This window comes from Balaenoptera musculus, chromosome 8 (assembly GCF_009873245.2).
Source record: "Balaenoptera musculus isolate JJ_BM4_2016_0621 chromosome 8, mBalMus1.pri.v3, whole genome shotgun sequence".
In the NCBI taxonomy this organism is placed as follows: Eukaryota; Metazoa; Chordata; class Mammalia; order Artiodactyla; family Balaenopteridae; genus Balaenoptera; species Balaenoptera musculus.
This window is the reverse complement of record NC_045792.1, coordinates 58,417,891-58,438,113: the sequence shown is the minus strand read 5'-3', so window position 1 is coordinate 58,438,113 and position 20,223 is coordinate 58,417,891. Positions and strand designations below refer to the sequence as shown.

At 54.6% G+C, this 20,223-nt stretch overlaps 1 protein-coding gene across 4 annotated transcripts in view; it reads right to left on the bottom strand.

The window, feature by feature from the left end:
* PDE2A (phosphodiesterase 2A) overlaps positions 1-20,223 on the bottom strand; it is a 64,331-nt gene that overhangs the window by 28,419 nt on the left and 15,689 nt on the right. For all 4 annotated transcript variants that reach the window (XM_036861953.1, XM_036861952.1, XM_036861955.1 and 1 more), the window contains one exon: positions 2,983-3,072. In XM_036861953.1, coding sequence (XP_036717848.1) covers positions 2,983-3,072 — 90 coding nt within the window. The remainder of the gene's footprint in view (positions 1-2,982; positions 3,073-20,223) is intronic.

Genomic DNA, 20,223 nt, shown 5'->3' with positions numbered 1-20,223 from the left:
ATACTGCAGGAGAGGCTCGGAACACCCTGGAAGCTTCCCTCCTACCTCAGATATACAAACAACTCTACAAGAAATCACAAACTGTGACCCAAGCCAGGAGGACTTCCTGGAGGGAGTGACTTTAAAGTTGTAACTGGAGTGGGAATTAGATACATTCAGGGAGTGGGTGAGGCACAGAAGAATGGCTCCTGGGCCGAGTAATAGATATGTAGGTGTAAAGGGCCCAAAGCATTGACAGCCCTGATGGTGGGGGCAGCAGGCACCAGAGGTGGGCTTGGGGTCAGCCCAGTGCTGAGCTGGAAGGGAGCTGGGGGAGGGTGTTAGGGGGAGGGGCTGCTGCTGGGGAGGGAGGGGCTGGTGAGCCCTGTGAGACAGGAGCTGATTTGTATTTTGGAATGATCACTCCCCAGAGTGAGATCAAAGCTCTGGTTGAAGAATGTCAAGCCTGCAGCTTGTCAATCCGCCCTCCCCAAGGGCCCAGAGCAGTCCTGCCTTCTGTTCCAGACCATGTCCTGGCAGAAGCACTTGCCCTCACTGACCCACAGGAGAAAATCCACATTCCCTCCAAGCAGGACTGGCTACACTTAGGGACCCACAACCAACACAACCTGCAGAGCATCTCCACTGCCCGCATTGCAGGTGATGAGGGAGACCCAGAGGCTCAGCAGAGCCTACACCCCATCGAGGGGGCACCCTTGTGCCCAGCTAAGTATCCTGAGAGGCGTTGTTTTCTCAGTGGGAGAATGGAGGGCTCTCCTCTCTGCTAACTGTATCAGGGAGGGCTTTTGGAGGAGGTGACATTGGAGCTAAATGTTAAAGGCCCACCCTCAGTAAGTGTGGAATCCTTCTCAGCAGAAGCAGTTGCCTTTCACCACTGTGACAGTCCACAATCCGGTCAGACACTCTTGTTGCCTTTGGCTGTCCCCAGCCAGCCCCTCACCCTCTCCCAACCCCCAGGAGATATCCCAGTCTCACTTCAAGAGACTCTGAGCCAAGCTTAGTGGTGGTGTGGGCCGGAAATGATAGGGCCTGAGGAGAGTGAGAAGGGCAGACACAGGAAGACCTGGAGCCCCTCTGTCCTCCTGGGTGAGGGTCTAGTCGAGGAGCTCAGGGATGAAGAAATCAGTGGGAAGGAAGCCACCCACGCCTCATCTGTCTCCAGCCTCCTTCTTCTTTAAGCAGCCTGGGAGGGGCCTGAAGGATTTGGCCCCTCAAAGAGGTTAAAACACTACCCAGCACCCAGGGTCACACAGAGAGTCCTGCCCTGGCAGAGAGAGGGGTGGGCAATCTGAGGGTGGGAGGCAGGGAGGAGCCTCCCACTCCCTCATTCACAGCCCTCTGGGTTAAAATTAGCTGAGTTTATTGCAGAGAAGGAGGGAACCATTTCAGACACATCAGCACCATCTGCATTTATGACTGCCTGCCACAATGGGTGCTGATGAGGGAGCCAGGTGCCAGCAACTCCCCTCCCTGGGGGGGTGGGTAGGGAGACCCCTCCCCCATCTCCTCACCCCTCCCTAGGGGTAGAGCAGACCTCCCATCTCCCCACCCCTTTTTGGAGGGCTGAGCCCCTCCATGCAATCAAGGCAGCAGGGCTCCGCAAAGTCAGGGCTTCCCTAGCTCATACAGGTCTCCGGGGTGGGCCAAGGCAGACATTTCCCACTGTCCCAGGAACCTAGTCACCTGGACCAGAGCTGTCTTCCCAACCCCCAGCTTTGGGGATACGATTAATCCAGTACAGGGCGTCTATGCTGGCACAACCACCAGGCATCCTGCCTGTGAAGACCAGGCCAGTCACATCCTCCTCCCCACTCCCACAGCCTCGCGGACGCTGACCTGCCAACCTCCCCACCTCCTCTTTTCCAGATGTTTCTCCACCCCAGGCCAGATGTTGCTTCAGTCCCATCTCCGGGAGGATTTATTTTGGGAGCCAACATACCACCCACTTCCTACCAATTTCACAGTCAATAAAGCTCACTCATTAGCCCTCCTCCTGGGCTCTGAACTTCCAGGAGGTTTTGAAAAGGCAGAGCTGAGGAAAGGGGATGGGGGTGCTTAGGTGCCAAGCCCCATTTGTTCCTGTCATGCTGTGTGACCTTGGGGGAAGTGCCCTCCCTCTCTGGGCCTCGGGTGGTTCATCCATCCAGCAGATTCAGACACAATGGGCTCTGCTGGTGGCTGATGTCTAGAGTAGGGGAGGGGACATTCTAGGCTATGGGGACTCAGTTTAGGCATCTCCTCCTCTATGAAGTCTTCCATGTGCCTTAGGGTAAGTCACAGTCTCCCTCCCTGGACTGACAGTCCCTGCTTCCCTCTATCTGGCACAACTGAGACACTTCTGCTTTGGGTCTTGAGGGCCAGTTTATCCATCCTACTGCCTAAGGGATGGACAGTGGCCACTGGAGCCAGGTTGGGGAGTGGCCTGGGGCAGTTGAAGAGGGTCACAGTCTCCCCCAGTCTGCAACCTCATCTATGGCGTTGGGATGGGTCAGAGAGAAGCTTAAAGGTTTCTAGAAGACATCTTGTCCAGTCTCCTGACTCCAGACAGGACGCTTTAACTTGGCACAGATCCATTCATCTAGGCTGAGCCCCATTTCAGCACCTCCCAGACCTGGCATCAAGGAAGTTCTTCTGCATGTCTACTTTCAATCCTTCCTGCTGTACATATTCCAAAGCCCACCTGACTCCACTATGTCCTAGCTATTATCCTAGGTGAATCCATTCCATTATCTGAGACATGATCTTTCCAATTAAGTTCTAAAGCCCTTTTTGTCCCAGACATTCCAGGATTCCTATATAAGTTCATTTTGGGGGCTTAGCTTCAGTCCTCCTCCTCCAGGAAGCCCTCTCAGAACACTCACCCAAACCCTTCACGGGGGGAGGGGGGGCCCTGCTTCTTCTTTCCTTCTCAACCCTGTAGGTACAGCAAGGAGCTGGGCAAAGGTTTAGGGGGGCAGGGGAAGCGTGGGACAAGGCACCTACCACTCTGGGGAGCACAGCTGACAGGGCCTCTCTGACAGCCCGTTGCAAGCCTGCAATGTCGATGACGGAGCCCAGGCTCAGCAAAGCATCCTGAAAGAGAGGAAAGGGCAGTGAGGGCCTTTTCCAGGCAGGCCAGGGCAACCCCCCTACCCAGGCGGCTGGGAACACAAATTCCCAGCTTAAACCAGAGCCCAAGGCTCGCAGACACTTGAATCCCAGGATCTTAGGATCTCAGAATCCAACCAGTCTTAAGGCCCTAGAATGTCCAAGTCCCCTCATCTTACAGATGGGGAGACTGGGGCTCAGAGAAGGGCCAGGGACTTAGCAAAGAGCTCACAGTGAGTCAAGAGGTCAAGTCTAGACTAGACCCCAGGTCTCTTGTCCTTCAGACAAGGACAACTCAGGAAAGCAGGGAAAGTACAAGCTTCCACATCAATACAAAGCAAAACAAGCAAACAAAAAATCCCACATTTGAATCCTAGCTCCACTATTTATTAGCAGTGTGCATCTTGGTCGAGTCACTGAGCCTCAGTCTTCTATCTGTAAATTGGGGGCAACTGAGGCTATCTCCCCCTACAGGCTAATGTGAAGATAAAGTGAAACTGAGTCCTAGAAGTGCCTCACAGGGTGCCTGCACACGTAGGTGCTCAGCTAAACATTTGCTGAATCTGGGTCCCACTCAGTTTCCTGAGGAGGGAGGTGGTTCACACAGTCTCATTTGTCAGCCTAGTGAGGGGCTGGGAGTAGCAAGAATCCAAGGGGTGCATGAGCCCACAAGATGCGAGAAACACAGGCCAGCCCCTGGCAAGATAGAAGGGGAAGGAGAAATCAGCCTTGACTGCCTCACAGCCTTCCCGTCCCAGGAACAGTCCTCGCCCTTGGAGAGCCGGAACAGAGACAAGAAAGGTCCCTGCTTCTCGCTCTATTAACTTGGCCAGAACCATGGGGATCAAAGAGAAAGGTAATGGAACAGAGGATCCAGGGCCAAGGCAGAATTGTGACTCATACCATCCACTCAGCTATGCCTTCCCCGCTAGCCCCTGGAAGTTCTTTCTGATGTCTTCCTTGTGGATGGCTGAGTTCATAAAGCAAAGTGATTAACTGTAGGATGCAGGACACATGGTGTGGCCCCATTCTTGTGAAAGTGATATGAGATTGAGGGTCTTTGTGGACCACAGGCTCAGCATGAGCCCGTAGTGTAAATGTGGCTGGCAACATATTAAAATGCTGAAACTGCAGGCCGTATTAATAAAGATCCATTAGCCTAAATAGGGAATATGAGAGTTCCTCCACGTCCAGGGGCTGATTCGATCATCCTCAGTGCATTGTGTCCCAGGTAAGGACAAGATGAGACTCATTCAGAGGAGGTGACCCATGTAAGGAGGGAACTGGAAATCAAGTCCTGCATGTGACTAAGCTTGGAGAATCTAGGGGTGCCTAGTCTGCAGCAGAGCAGAACCCAGGGGTCTCAGTATTTGACTCTAATATCTCAGGCTTTCCTGGGCAGGGGGACTGGACTCTGTGGCCCTGGAGACAGCCTGGAGACCCATAGGATTTCACAGGAGGCTGGCCTTGGCCCAGTGGGATGAAAGAACTTCTTCCAGGCAGAGCCACACTGCACAGGCAGAGGCCACCAGGAGAGAGAGAGGAAGTGAGCTCCCCATACCTGGGGGTATGCAAAAATTGGCTAGATGCCCATTTTTCAGAGTGGCTACAGAGGGGAGTCCTGCACTGGGGTCCAGATGAAGCCTAGGGTCTAGGCATCAGCTCCAGATCTCACCTTGTGTCTTCTTGGCTTCAATTTCCTCCCCTACCCCCCCTCCCACTCCCACCCAGTCCTTTGTTGCAGGATGGGGGGCAGTAGTGGGCTTTCTCCCCGAATGCTCACTTGGCATTGCTTTCTCGAACCCCCAACTGCTCTTTTATCCCGCTCACTGCTCAAGTGAAGACACATTTTGGTCATGAAGATGTGTCTCCATCCTAGGACATCAGAAGTTGCACATTCCAAACAATACAATCCCCAAATTGGATCAATTGTCCTTTGACCCTTAGGCACTCCTCATCACAGTTCACACATCCTCAGCACCACACATACCCAGCCACACAGCCATAAACCTTCACGTCCTCTCAGAAACGCCCCAGCCTGCCTTCCGACACCCTCCAGGTACACGTACAGGTTCACACAGGTGCAGCTACTTCCTTATGGAGTCACAGGGCCAGGACTCAGCAACACCAGCACACACAGTATACACATGGGCTATTGTGGCCTTTCAAGGTCAATTCTGCAGACTAAAGCAGGGAGGAAGAGCTGATGCCCCAAATAATCCCAGAATAAAGTCTGTGAACCCAGGCTCCTCAGACTGGGGTTCCCAGGGCTTGGCTCCAGAGGGTGGTGCTGGTTTAGGCCTGTTCCTGCCTGGAGACAGTGGGGATGCACAAGCTAAGCCCTGAGGGTCCCTGCCCTCCAGTGGAGTTTATGTGTATAGTGTGGAAGTTGGAGAAGAGGGGCCAAGGTGATGGAGTAAGCTCTCATGTAGGGGTAGACATTTCTCAAAGCCATAGGCTTAGGACAGCTAAGTGTCCCCATTTGACAGATGAAGAAACTGAGGCTCAAAAAGAAGCAATGCCCCATCTGTGGTCAGCCAGCCAGTCAGGGCACAGCCAGGTCCAGAACTCACGACTCTGGATCTCCAGCCTCTCTCTTGCTCCTGCTCTGCACCCGACCCCCAGCTCCCTCCTCAGGGGGCTTAGAGAGAATAGTTTGTCCTTTGTTCTGATTGGTGGCTCCTCGACCTGCCCTTTACTTGGATTGGGGAATGCCCTGAACTGTCCTTTACTGGAATTGGTGGGTGCCTGTCTGGCCTTTGCTTGGATTGGTCAGTTTTCTGTGACTCCTCAGGCAGAGGGCAGGATAATGGCGGTGAGGGGGGAATGGGAAAGGAAACTTGGGGAGAGTTGGGGCAGCAGCAGGGAGGGGGCCCTGAGTGGGCTGGATGCAGACATGACCTATGAAGCCCAGTGCTCTCTGCCTGGAATCCTTCTGTCCACCCACCTCCTGGCCCCGCCCTGCCTGCCCCAGGATGGGGGCTGTTGAGTGCAGGAACCACAGCTGGGAAAGGCCACTTCATACCTGGCCTTTAAGACTTGCTCACATGCCACCTTCTCCTTGAATCTTCCCTGATCTCAAAGCAACTTCACCTCCTGCATCAACTCAGGGAGGAAATAGCTCAAATTCCAAAGTCCATGGGGGGCTCAGAGGACAGAGTGGCTGCCCCAGTGAAAGGAGAAGAGAATTAATGGGGAGCAGCTGAGAATGGAAAGTAGGAAAATTCCCAATTTGGAGGCCCAGGTGGGGACTAACAAGGCTCAAGTCAGAGGTTAAAACCCCAGAAATCTTAAAAAGATGAGGAAAGGAAAAGTACAAACAGAGCCATACCTGTTCTCATGAACATCTACACATGTCATACATATACATACTGCCATGCACACACCCTCACACAAACACGCACACACACGGATAAAAATGCAACCCTATATACAATGCACACATAAATATGCACTTAGGCATGTACACACACACACATGCAAACACACTCACACACACACAGCCAGGCTCAGGGTGAGGTGAAAGAGGTCACATTTCCTGCTTTTGCAGCTTTTTTGAACAGCCATCAGTATAAATATCAGCATAACAACCAGCAATCCCAGACCCCAGAGGAGAATCTGTGGTGTGTAGGAAAGAGCAGCGATTTCCAGTCCTGTCCCAGATTGACTGCGGAAGCTCTGTGTGGCCTTGGTAGGCCCTTTCCTCTTCTGAGCCTCAGTTTCCTCATTAGTAAAAATGGGCCCCTCCAGCTTGCAACATATAGTTCTATGATTTTGTGTTTTAATTCAGTGAGGATGGGTGGATGGATATGTGAATGGATGGATGGATGGATGGATGGATGAGTGGGTGGGTGGATGGATGGGTGGGTGGATGGAGCCTTTCTACTTTCCCCAGCTCCCTACCTGAAGCTGTATTGTTGGAGGTAGGTCCACTCAGCACTATAGACAGTGCCACTCCCACACGCTGGTCTTTCACCTCAGATACCAAGAAAGGGGAGTCGGTTCTGAGTGAGGGCTCCTCTGGAGCCAGCGTTGGGGCTGGCTCAGCCTTTCTGCACTCATTTGGACAGGGGAGAGGGTCTGGACAAAATTACTTCTAACTCCTTAATGGATTATATGAAGCCAGAGACCTTGGCCTTATCCCTTCTGGAGCCACTAGCACAGGCACGGATGGCCTTCTTGAAGGTCAGTGTCACTGTCACAAGCTAGTTTCCTGCCTTGTCTCCATGAGTCTCTATGTCTTTCCCCACCTCCATTGACCCTTCTATTGCTCTCCCCGCTGCCTGGAACCTAGAGCTCACCCCTCGCTCTCTGGAGGGAAGCCTCCTAGTGCCCCCACGGCGGCCTAGAAGGAGGTAGTAACATCAAACCCAGCAGTCAGGGGCCTCCTAAGACAAGCTGTGTTACCGGGACTGGCCACACATACTGATTTACCCAGCTCTGCCTGTGCCAGGTCCCCTGTGTGGCCTGGGGTTGCGGGCGCTCTCTCTCTCTGGGCTTTGGTGTCCCTTTCTCTAAAGGGGGGACCTTCAAGGTCCCCCAGGACTTTGGAGCCCCTCTCCCTCTCTATTCCTCTTTCCTTCCCTCTGGGGCTGTGTCTCTCTCTCAGGCTCTGTCTCCCTGATCTCTCCAAGTGGGTCTCTCTCCTTCTCTCCATGCCTCCCTCAGTTGACGCCCATCTCTGTCACAGGCTGCTCTCCTGTCTCGTCTCCAAGAACCTCAACGTCTTTTCCCACCTCCAAATCCTCTCTCCTCTCAGATGGCTTCTGCCCTCTCTCTCCTGTATGGTTCTGTCCCTCCCCCCAACTCCTGGCTCTCCTGCCCACTCCTCCCCCAAACCTCTAAGTGGTTACCTCGAGAACTTGGGGAGAAAGCCCCTGACCCAAGATGGGCACCCACAGGACGAGGGAACCCATGAAAGTGGCCATGACGAGAGAAACCAGGGCTGCCAGGGCAGATGCCATCTATTCTTCTGCTTCCTGCCTCCCATTCTGGTGGGCATTATACACAGTCTCTTCTCTTCCCAGAGAACAGGGCCTTCAAGGGTAAAGGAGCACATCTGTCTCTGAGTCCAGCATGTGCCTGGCACTTGCAAGCCCATCTGCTCCACCGGGGTGACTGGCAGAGCTCCCCCAAAGGAGGCCTCCTGGAGGCTCAGGCCAGAGAAGCCCCCGTGGGCTGGGCTTCAGACCCCAGCCGAGCCCGAGCACCCCAAGCTCACTCTGTGACTCTCACAGTCCTCACAGCGTGCCTGGCCCTGTAGAATCAGGAGACAGCAAGGAAGCAGGAGAGGCAGCCCCTCCTCCTCCCTCCCCTCCTGCCGGCCCAGACCTGCCGCCCGCCCAGGAGCTGCCTCTAACAGACACTGGTGCCTTAAATACGCGAGGAGCTGCCCAGGAGTGCTAAGATCTTGCAGCCCCAGACCTCCCCTCAACAAGGCTGAGCTGGACCAGGGGCAGGAAAATAGAGGAAAGAGGCTTGGTGACCCTTGGTAGACCTGATCTGAGGAAGCAGCAGGAGAGAGACCCAGGCCACAGTTGGACAAGCTCACATGTCAGGGCCCTGCTTGAGTGGGGCATCAGGCTTTGGGGGAGAAAAGGCACCTTTCTCAAGCACCTACTGTGTGCTAGAGGCGTCCATCAGTGGTTCTCAAACTTGACTGTGCACCAGAATCCCCTGGAGGGCTTGTTAATATCCGGATTGCTGGCCCTACCCCCAGAGTTTCTGATACAGTTGGTCTTGGATAAGGCCAAGAATTTGCATTTCCAACACATTCCTAGATGCTGCTGCTGCTGCCGGCCCAGGGACCACACTTTGAGACCCAGCGACACACACTCTCTCTAATCCTCCTTCCAACCCTGGGAGGCACCGGTTCTGACCACCTCGTTTTAGAGGTGAGGAGACTAAGGATCAAAGGGGAGGGGCCTTGCTCGGGTGAGAAGGACCCAGCTTCTGGCAGCAAGCCCGTGCCACTTCCACCACATGAGGGGGACTCCTCAGAGAAGGTCCCCAAAGAAGGCAGAGGCAGGCGTCCTGGAAGGAGTGAGGGGGGACAGTGGGGTGACATGGGACCGGGGTGTGTGGAAGGGGCCTCTTGGAGCTCAGGGGCCCAGCCCTAAAGGCAGGACCTGCCCTTCCCCCTTCCTCCTACCTCTCCTTCTCTTCCTCTCCTCCCTCCTCTGGGTCCCCCCTTTCCCCTCCCCCACCCTTCGCAGACTCTGGCTTCAGTTGTTACTCCAACAGGGCCGCGTCTCCAGCCTCCGAGCCACACTGGAGACACGTGCACTGTAGAATACACCTGAGCCTGGTCCTGGCGCTCCCCCACGCCGTGCCCCGACCTCCCTGATGAGCTCGGCCCCATCCTGCGGGCTCCTTCCCTCCAACATTTACAGACAGCTCCTCCCGGGCCCCTCACCATTTCTAAGCCAGTCTCAGCTTCTACTCTAGCTCCTGCCTCCTCCAAAATGCCCTCCCAATTGTCCCAGGCCCCCCTGGATTCCTCAAGGGCTAGGTTTGGTGTTGGATGAAGGAGGAGAAGGGGAAGGAATTGGGGACGGAAGGCAGGAATTGTATGAGCAGTCAGCTCTCCGAGGACCTGACTCGCTGGGCCCCCTCAGTCCCTAGCACAGGGTCTGGAGGGAGGAAAGGATGGGGTGAGGGAACAGCTGAGTGGGAAGAGGGAGGGAGGGCAGAGCCGAGTGTGTGAGGGGGAAGATGGCCTCGGGGGGGTCCAGGACAGGCTCAGGGCTTCTCCCGTAGCCCCCCACGTCCTGCTGCCTCATCCACATGGCAGAGCCAATAGCTGCCTCCACCCCCATTGCCCACATTCTTCTCGATGCCAGTCTTCCTCCCAAGCACATCAGTAGCATCCCCTCATCACTGCTGTCCCAAATACCTGATGCCTCTACTGTCCTTGATTCCTGGCCAAGGGCCCGTGTGGGCAGAGTTCGGCACAGTGGGCTGGCAGGTATAAGCTGGCTGTGAGTCAGTCATACCACAAAGGAGAAGCCTGGGCAGGAAGGAGATGAGCTCCCCGACCCCAGTGGTGTGCAAACAAGGACAGGGGCCCTGCTAGGGAGTCTGTGTCATGAGAAAGGACTTGATGAGCCTGGCTGGCCTTCAGCTCTGGGTTCCATGACTCTTAATGTCTTCAAACCCTCCTCAGTCTCACCCCTTCCATGGCCTTCAGCGTGGGTTGGGAGCTGGACAAAGCAAGTCCAGGAGCCTCTGAGAGGCAGGCACAGTGGCCCAAGCTGGAGAGGAGGATGGAGCCGAGTGACCCACTGGACTAGCGTCAGAAAAGAGTTAATGTCTCTCAGGAAATGATGGCTGAAGGAACAATTGGATACATGAATGAATGAATAAATGAGCCTCCCTCATTTGGGCCTCCCTCCAGGAACATTTTGTCATTGTTCCCTCTCTCAGGCCAATCTGAGCCTCCCACCCAGGGGCTCTTACAGCCCTGTGCTCCCCATGATGGCATGGCATGCAGAGTTGCCACTACTGTCCATCTGGCTCCCCCATCAGATTGGGGGTTCTTAGAGGGCAGAGGTTGTGCCCTATTCCTCCTGGGGACCCCAGTATCATGCAGCCTGTCACAGGTGTCAGGAGGTGTTTGCTGAGCTATAAAATGATAACTGGACTCCTGAGTGCCCAGGGCTGTTGGGCTGTGAAGGGTATATGCAATTACCAAGCAGAGGGGTGGACCCCATGACTCCCGGAGGTCCCCAGGCTGGGGAGACAGCTGCACCCTCTCAAAGTCTCCCAAGTCTGGCACAGTGACTGTCTTAGAGGAGCCTAAGGTATGAGGGTGCCTTGTGCTGAGAACTTTTGGCAACATTTCCAAGGCATCTCTGCAGGCCAGGAGGCTCTTCTGCCTCAGGATCACCTCCCAGTGCAGGCAGGGCAGGGGACAGCATGTCAGGAAAGAGGGGCTCTTCCCCGAGAGGAGCACTATCTTTATCACCTTCTTTCATGAAGGCTCTTCCAGGCAGCCTTCCTGGATGGGTCACTTGTCCTCTTCCCAGGCCTCCTGAGAATTCCCACAGGATCAGAGTCTACAGGGCCCCAGACCCATGGAGCCCAATCCCCGGCTTGATGAGGGTAGACTAAGACCAGGAGAGGCAGGACAGGACTTGCCCAGGGTCTCACGTGGAGCCAGGAGGCCCTTGCCCCAGTCCAGAGGCCTCCAGGACACATTAGGCTCCCTCCCTGCTATGCACTGTTTGTCTTAGTGGCCCCTCCAGTACCTTGCCTTGGCCAGCGGATGGGCTGAGCCCCTCTCAGGTGCAGGGTGGGGCTGGGTGTCTTCCTCCAGGCCAGGGACAGGGCCTCGTGTCTCTCCCTCTGTGCCAGACACAGTACCCACAGTGGGAGGTAAATGCTGGATGGCACTGACCCCAGGGTCAGTGCGGGCCTGCAGAGGGCAGGGAGGAAGGGCTAACCTAGGGAGGGACTGCTGAGGGTGAAGGGCGGGCAGGTCTGGCAGAGTATCTCCTCCAGCACAAGACCGACAGCAGGAGACAGAGCGGCTGCCACTGCCATGGGGCTCTCCTGGCTCTGACCTGAGTTCTCTGTTTCCCTCCCAGCCTTCCTGGGTTCTCCATATCTGTCCCTCTTTCTCTCAGTCTGTTCTTCTCTGGTATGTGTCTCTCCCACAGCCTCACTGCTGGGTCCCATGACTGTATTTGGCTCTGTCTTCAGGGCCTGGCCCATCCCAGCTGTTCCCCAAATCCTGGCGGGGGGGGTGGGGGTTGGGAGGGAGGGTGAGTATGAGAAAGAGACTGGGACAGAGATGAGGACCGATTCAGAGGCAGAGGGACAGACACAAGAGCCAGGAGGGGACCCTGGGGACGGGGCTGGGGAGGCCGGGCTGGCCAGGGTCTTCAAGCCTCCCCAGTCCTGAGGACAAAGCCAGAATTGGAGGGAGGAGCGGGGTCCACCCTTTCCCTCTGCACTGGCTCCTGGCCCCCCTTCCTTCTCCCTGCCCCAGCAGGAATGTGTGAGCACTTTAATTGTTCCTAAAAATAGTCCCACTGTATTGGGGGCTGGAATGAGCAATCTTCTGGGCAGGGTTCATCTCAGGCATGTCCCTGCCTCTGGGCTCCCAACCACTCTGTTGTCCAGAGCGGGGGGCCTTTCTGAGCCTCCCCCAACCCATAGCTGCAGTGTTGCATTCCTCCCTTGCAGAAGCCTGCCACGGCTCCCAGGGCCCTGGGATAGGCTCTGAGTTCCCGGACCTGCTGGAGTTGTTTGTGAAGCACCTCAGACGAGGGCACTGCTGTTCCTGCTGACACCCTGGTCCAGGCTTCACGCTCTAGACTCTTCCCAACTCTCCAACCTTAACCCCCCAACCCCTTCATCCCCCCACCTCCAGGCCTTGGCTCCTCCTTTTCCATTTCCTGCACCAGATGTCCCCTCTTCTCCCCTCCTGTCCTTCCAGGCAGGGGTTCCTAACCCCCGGGTTGCGGACCAGTACTGGGCTGCAGCCTGTTAGGAACCGGGCCACACAGCAGGAGGTGAGTGGTGGGTGAGTGAGCAAAGCTTCATCTGCCGCGATGCTTCTCATCACTCACATTACCGCCTGAACCATCCTCCCCCCTCCCCCCCACCCGCCCTCATCCGTGGAAAAATTGTCTCCCACGAAACCGGTCCCTGGTGCCAAAAAGGTTGGGGACCGCTGCTTCCAGGCTCAGCCCAGGTCTGCTCCAGTGGCCCACCCCTCGCTGTGCTATCCTGCTCCCCGGTCCTGTTCTCATCCCCACCTCCCCTCCACTGTTCCCCTTGGCAGATCAGCAAGGGCTTAGCCTCTCCACGCCACCGCTGCCCCAAGCAAAGCTCTGAGGCGCAGCCCTTCTCCAGGGAAGGGGACACTGGGGAGACGCTGCAGGATCTGGGGCCCCACGCCCTGCCCTGAACCCTGGACCTTATTGGCCCCTCCATCTCCCCACCTCAGCTTTGGTTTTCTCTTCTGCACCCTGGGCCTGGAATGTCTCTCCATTTCAGTCTCCAGGTGAAAGCCCATCTAGTCTCACCTCCTCTCTGCCTCCATTTTTCAGATGGGGGAACTGAGCCCCAGAGAGGGGCGGTGATGGGTCCACAAGTCCACAGGAAGCTGGCCGTGGGCCTCGGTCACACCGCATCATTATGCAGGGTCCCCCTCGTTGGGGCTCCAGAGGCAGGGCTCCTCACACAACCCACCACCCCACCCACCCCGCCCGGGGAAGGCAGGCTGGCATCCAAAATCATTTGCCTTTGGAGGGCCCAGGAAGCCACAGAACAAACATCCGGAGTCTCTGGAATTTCTCCTACTCTCCCTCCTCATATCCTCATATCTCAAGGATCCGGGAGCAACTGAGTGCGTGTACACACACACACACAGACACACACACACACACACACACACACACAGAGCCCAGGGCCAGGTAAATATGTGAGCCCAGGAGATCTCACGTGATTGTTGTGCCTGTGAATCTGTGCCGGTCCTTTAGAGGCCCCCAAACCCTAAAAAGATGAGGATGTCCCCCAATCTCACCAGACCTTATATAAATTTTGTCTTGGAAATGAACATTAAAATCACATTTGTGTGACTTTTCTGATTGCAAAATTCTGAATACACTCATCACAACTGACTTTTTTTCCTACTTTGTAGGGCACTCCTGCTTTGCTAGTGACCTAAGCACATGTGTGGCCTGCCCATTAGTTGTCCATAATGCATGTCCCTACAGGCCATCATGTAACCACAGCAGAATATGACCCTTGGGTTATTAGGAGGATATCTGTGTGAAAGCATGTGGGTCTGTGACTCTGGGAGAATGTGTGTGAAAGTGTAAATGTGTGAGCACCCCTGAGGCACCATCTGTGCACGAGCCATCTGCACGTACGGGTGCCCATGCATGTGTGATGTGGGTTGTCAGTGTCTGTGTGAGCCTGGGTGTGTGCAGCAAGTGTGTAGCTGTCTGTGGAACTGTGAGTGCACCAGTGGCTGGTTTTGTCTCCGAGCAAGTGAATGAGTTTATGGCTGACTGTTGGCATCTGTGCCTGTGGGGGGTTTGATTCTCCTGCCCCGTGGACCCCACCACCTCCTCCATCACCTCTGCCAGACCTGGGCTCACATCCCTACCCTGCCACACACCACCTGTGTGGCACTGGACAAGCTTTTCACCTCCCTGGGCTCAGTTTCCTCATCTATAAAATGGTGCCTTCTCCCAGAGCCACTGAGAAGACTCAAGTGGAACCATGAGGTCCTGCCTAAGTTGCTCCCAGCTAGGGGCTAGGCCACCTCTGTGCAAGTTACAAAGAGGTGACCCCAACCCTCTGGGCGAATGCAGCCTGAGGGGCAAGGATTGGTAGGGGAGAATGAGCTGGGTTTTAGTGCCACCCTGCCTCTGTTGGAGCCCTGTGCAAGCAAGGTACAACCTGCGAGGTTAGAAGCTGTGGCCCTGCAGGTGACCAAGAAATACTAGCTCCCTTTCTTCCTGCCCTCGCTCCAGGTATGCAGCCTGGGACTAGAGGGTCTCTGACTCTAGACAGAGATGAGGCTCTGAGGATACCCGCCCCCTCCTAACTCCCCCTAGGGTTCTGTCCCCTTCACCCACTCTCTACCCCACCCTCTCCAAAGCCCAAGGGAAGGCCCTACAGAAGCCATAAGGGGGCACTGACCAGATCTGGGATGCAGAGACCAGCTATGCTGGCCAGAGGCTCAGAGACTACCCCCCACCCCACTCTCATTGTCAGACAGGGAGACTGAGACATGGAAAGGGCCAGGGACCCTCCAGGGACACGAGTGAACCCAGTCATTCCAAGCCTTTGTCTCAAGATCTCTGTGGCTGGAGTTGGGGAGACCCAAGCTCTGGACTCTTTTGGCTCCAGAATGGAGCCCAAGGGAGTGGGTGGGTCTCTCCCGAGAGACAGGCACTTCCAGACCTGTGCTCTCAGCTACTGGGGTGGATCTCCTACCCATCCCCACCCACCCCACCAGGGCCAGATCCCCTACTGGTGTGATTAACCAAATTATGGCATTTTTTTCTTGAGCAAATTGCATCGGCCTAATTGAATGAGGCTGCAGGAGCCTGGACTGGAGGCTGAGAGCGGGCGAGGACGGCAGGAGCCAGGGAGAGGAGTGGGGGGGAGCAAGCTGGGGTGGGGAGGCCCTGACAATGCCGAACAGGGGACAGAAGGGGCGGGAGAGGGAGGGCGGAGGGCTGTGGGCATAGAACACATCATTCATTCTGTGCACCCTCTCTGCGCACCCACTGGCGCTCCCATCACACCAGGTGCCTGGGCACAAGGATTTCAGGGGTGGTCTCCCCAAGAGACCACTGAGCATTTGCTCAGTGCCAGGCACTGTGTTCATTTAAAAGCACCGTTTCACGTAATCCTCCCAACCGCCCTATTTTATACTTGAGGGAATTGAGGCTCAAGAGATAAAATGACTTGCTAAAAGTCACAGCCAGACAGGGCTGTCTGACACCAGAGCTTAACAGGTACCTGCGGCGTCCCACTACCGTGCTCCCACCCTGCCTCCAGGAAGCCTTCCTGGAGAGTTCAGAGAAAGGAACAGGCCTCACGCCAGCTCATACTTGGGCCCAGACACCATTTCTGTCCCCATCGAGCATTTCTCCTTGTCCACTCTGTGACATCTGTCCTCCGTCTGACGGTCAGCAGCTGAGGCTGGCACTGATCCGACACGATTGCACACACCCCCGTCAACCACAACACACCGCAATCCCTCTCATTCCCATGCAGCAACCACTCTGTGTCATACTCATCACTTCAGGGCGACACGATCACTGTCACCTTCATATGGCATGTCCCACATACTCAGTGACACACAATCATTTCACGGTGTCCATAGTGTCACACATCACTGTCACGGGGCCACACACAGTGAAACTATCACTTTTGCCCTCAATCAGGGTGGCCCACCTTCAGTGTCACACACTATGTCTCAAGGTCCCCAGTGTCACCCTCACACAGCCTCACACACACAGTTCCAAGCTGGCTCTGTGTTGCACTGTCTCATTTCAGCATCATCCAGGACCTTCTGACCTTAAAAATATCCACCTTTGGTGAAATGACATCATGTCTGAGATTTGTGTTAAAATACTTCAGCAAAGCAACCTACAAAATGGGAGAAAATATTTGCAATCATATATCTGATAAGGGGTTAGTATCCAGAATATACAAAGAAGTCCTACAGCTCAACCACAAAATAAACAAACAACCTGATTTTAAAATGGGCAAAGGCCTTGAATAGACATTTCTCTAAAGATGTACGAATGGCCAACAAGCACATGAAAAGACGCTCAGCAGCACTAATAATCAAGGAATGCAAATCAAAACTACAATGAAGGGACTTCCCTGGTGGTACAGTGGTTAAGAATCTGCCTGCCAGCGCAGGGGACATGGGTTCAAGCCCTGGTCCAGGAAGATCCCACATGCTGCAGAGCAAGTAAGCCCGTGCGCCACAACTACCGAGCCCGTGAGCCACAACTACTGAAGCTGGGGCGTCTAGAGCCCGTGCTCCACAAGAAGAGAAGCCACTGCAATGAGAAGCCCGCACACCGCAACGAAGACCCAATGGAGCCAAAAATAAATAAATAAATAAATTTATTAAAAAAAAAAGTGTTGGTGAGGACGTGGAGAAATTGGAACCCTGGTACACTGTTGGTGGGAGTGTAAAGTGGTACAGCTGCTGTGGAAAACAGTATGGTGGTTCCTCAAAAATTAAAGATTAAGTTACCATATGACCCAGCAATTCCACTTCTGGTTATATATCTTAAAGAATTGAAAGCAGGATCTTAAAGAGCTATTTGCACACCCATGTTCACAGCAGCACTATTCATAAGAGTCAAAAGGTGGAAGCAACCCAAGTGTCCATCAATGGATGAACTGATAAACAAAATGTGGTTTATTCATGCAATAGAATATTATTCAGCCTCAAAGAGGAAGGGAATTCTGACATATGTTATAACATGGCATGGATGAACCTTGAGGACATTATGCTGAATGAAACGTCAGTCATAAAAAGACAAATACTGTATGATTCCACTTATATGATGTACCTAGGATAGTCAGATTCATAGAGACAGAAAGTAGAATAGTGGTTACCTGGGGCTGGGGGAAGAGGAAGTTTGTTTAATGGGTATAAGTTTCAGTTTTGCAAAGTGAAAAACGTTCTGGAAAATGGCTGCACATCAATGTGAATGTACTTAACACCACTGAACTCTACATTTAAAAATAGTTAAGATGGTAAATTTTATGTTATGTGCATTTTATCACAATTAAAAAATTTTTAAATAAAGTATTTCAAGAAAGGAAAATAAAAAGAAAAGAGGGGTAGATGAACTAAATATGTCTAAATCTTAATAACTGCTAGATTTGGGTGATGGGTGTATGGCAAGCGTATTGTATTCTTCTCCCTCCTATTGTGTGTTTAAAATATTCCATAATAAAAAAAATTGTACTCTCCCTTGACCTCACACCTCTTTGCAGCAACCATGCCTCTCCTCTGCATCCCTTCACAGTGGAAGGTCTCCAAAGGGCTGACTATGCTCTGTCTTCACCTCCACTTACCACCTGCCCAGGCCATCTGGCTTCTGGCCCCACCCCATCACCAACAGGGTTCTTGTCAGGCTTATTTAAGCACGTGGCCCAGCCCAGCACAATCTCCCTGATCCCACCTTACCTGACAGCATGGCAGCATCCCTCCCTGTTGAACCTCTCCCCTCCCGTGACTTCCGGCTTCACCTGTCTGGTCTCCTCCACCTCCCTGGCAGCTCCTCCTCTGTCTCTTTGCTGCTCCTCTTCACCTCAGGGCTCAGTCCTCAGTCCTCACCTCTTCTCTCACTATGCTCTCTCCCTAGGTCATCCCAGCAAGGTCCATGGTTAATAAACCAGCTCTGCCTGCTGACTCCCAAATATATCCCCAGCCTGGCCTCTGCTGCCCACTGGACGTCTTCACCTGGATGTTTGACTTACATCCGAAACAGGTCTGTCAGTTTCTGCCTCCTTGTCCTCCCCCATCCCATGAACCCTGACTTTCCCCGAGTCTTTACCCATCCCAGTAACATCTCCACCAACCATCCCTTGGTTCTTCAAGCCACAAACCTGGCAGCCATCCTCCCTTTTTCCTTCTGCTTCATCCTCCAATTCATCAGCAAGTTCAGTCATTTCTACCTGCAAATATCTCCAAGATTTGTCCATTTCTCTCCAACTCTGCCCACCCCTTAGCCCAGGCACCACCATCTCCTGCTTAGGCGGCTGCAGCAGCCTCCAACCGTCTGCCCGTCTCCTCTTGGCCCCTCCAACTGGTCCCCCGCATACACTCTGCAGCCAGAGTACAGACTCTGTCAAAACCATAGACTGGATCATGTCATTTCCCTGCCTGAACCCATCGGGCTCTTCCCATGACAGTATCACACACAGGGTTGTGTGCCCACAGTTCACGTTGTCACAACCATTACACACAGCATCACACATTCAATGTCAGGGTCAGGGTCACACAGTATCACACCCTGGTTTTCACACACTTGATGTCACTCTGTGTTACACCCTTGGTTGCACACTCAGACTCACCATATGCCTGGGGCCCACATTGACCATTCAGTGTCAGACACTTGAGCCCCAAACTCAGGACCACACCTGTTATTGCACAGTGTCATTCATCTGTGTTTACATATTTCATCCTCACGGTGTCACACCCTCAGTGTCACACTTGGTCACTCAGCATCACAAAATCAGTATCACACAGTATCGGTGTCACACACTTGGTGGCACATCCACTGTCTCACACAGTCTTCGACAAGTGGTGTCAGACACTCGGTATCACTCAGTGTCACATACTCAGTGTCACACTCAGTGACTCACCCACTCTTCACACAGTATCCCATGATTTCACAAGCTCAGTATCACACAGCAGAATACCCGCTGCCCCACAATCAGTGTCTCAGTGTCACCCTCAGCATCGCCCTGGGTCCCACAAGCTCCCCCCACCCCCACCCTGCTGGGTCCAGTCGCCAGAGCTGCTGCCCCATGTCAAGGCTGTTTCCTGTTGTTGTGCTCAGAGTCCTCAGCCACTGCCTGTTCCTTCAAGGATTTCCTGTTGTCAGGGCCCCAGTCAGGCCTGGCCCAGCCTGGGTACACAGCCTAAAGCCCAAGAGCCGGCTGGCTGGCAGGAGCCCTGGGCCCCTCTACCTGCCCCTGTCCTCGCAGGGCCCGTGGGATTTTCCCCTGTTCAATCAACCTGGATCCCCCGTGTACCTGGGCTTGTGCTGTGTCACTGAAAGGAGGTGACCTCTGGGCCCTGCCCCACTCCCAGAGTGCCCAGGCCTGTGCTTCCCAGAAGGGGGACTCTTCGGCAGCCTGGACGCAGCTGTCTGCATTGTCTGAGCGGCTTGGGACAAGACCTTAGCTGGTCTGCGGGGCTCAGACTGAAGCTGCTGGGAGCCAGAGGAGAGGGACTGGGCGTGAAAGGGGGAGGACACAGGGTTAGGGGGTTAGGGAGTTAGGGAAGGCTTCCCAGAGGAAGCCAGCTGAGAGCTGGGACAGACCAGGAAGTGGAAGAAAAGGCATCCCAAGGTGTGGGCAGCAGACAGGAGCAAAGGCTTGGAGGCAGGAACCGGAGGAGACAGGTTGGCAGGGATGAAGATAGGAATGTGAGAGGGGGTGAGGTTAGGCTGACGGTTTCTCTCCCATCTGCTCCCTTCTCTCTCACACCAGCATTCAGACTCCAGCTCCAGGCCGGAGCCACAGGGCACGCCCTTCCTGGCCCTGCCTTCGAGCCCCCCAGATTGCCCCTCAAGGCCGCCAAGCCCCCTCACCTCCTGCCCAGGCCAGCCCGCAGGAAGGACAGGCGGAGGCCAGCGCACGCTCCCCACACGGCCGAAGATAAATATTTCCCGGGAAACGGAACTTGTTCTCTCTGTGTTTACAGCCAAGGGCCAGGCGGGGTGGGGGGAGGGGAGGGGCCAGCCAGAGGAACCTCGTCCAGCCCTGGGGCCCACAGCATCTGGCCCAGCATTGCCCCAGACCTGCTGTGTGACTCTGAGTCAGTCCCCACCTCTCTCTGAACCTCCACTGCAAGCCCTCAAGGGGACCTCCCTGGGCCTTGGCCTGCCCACAAGCCTGGCCCAG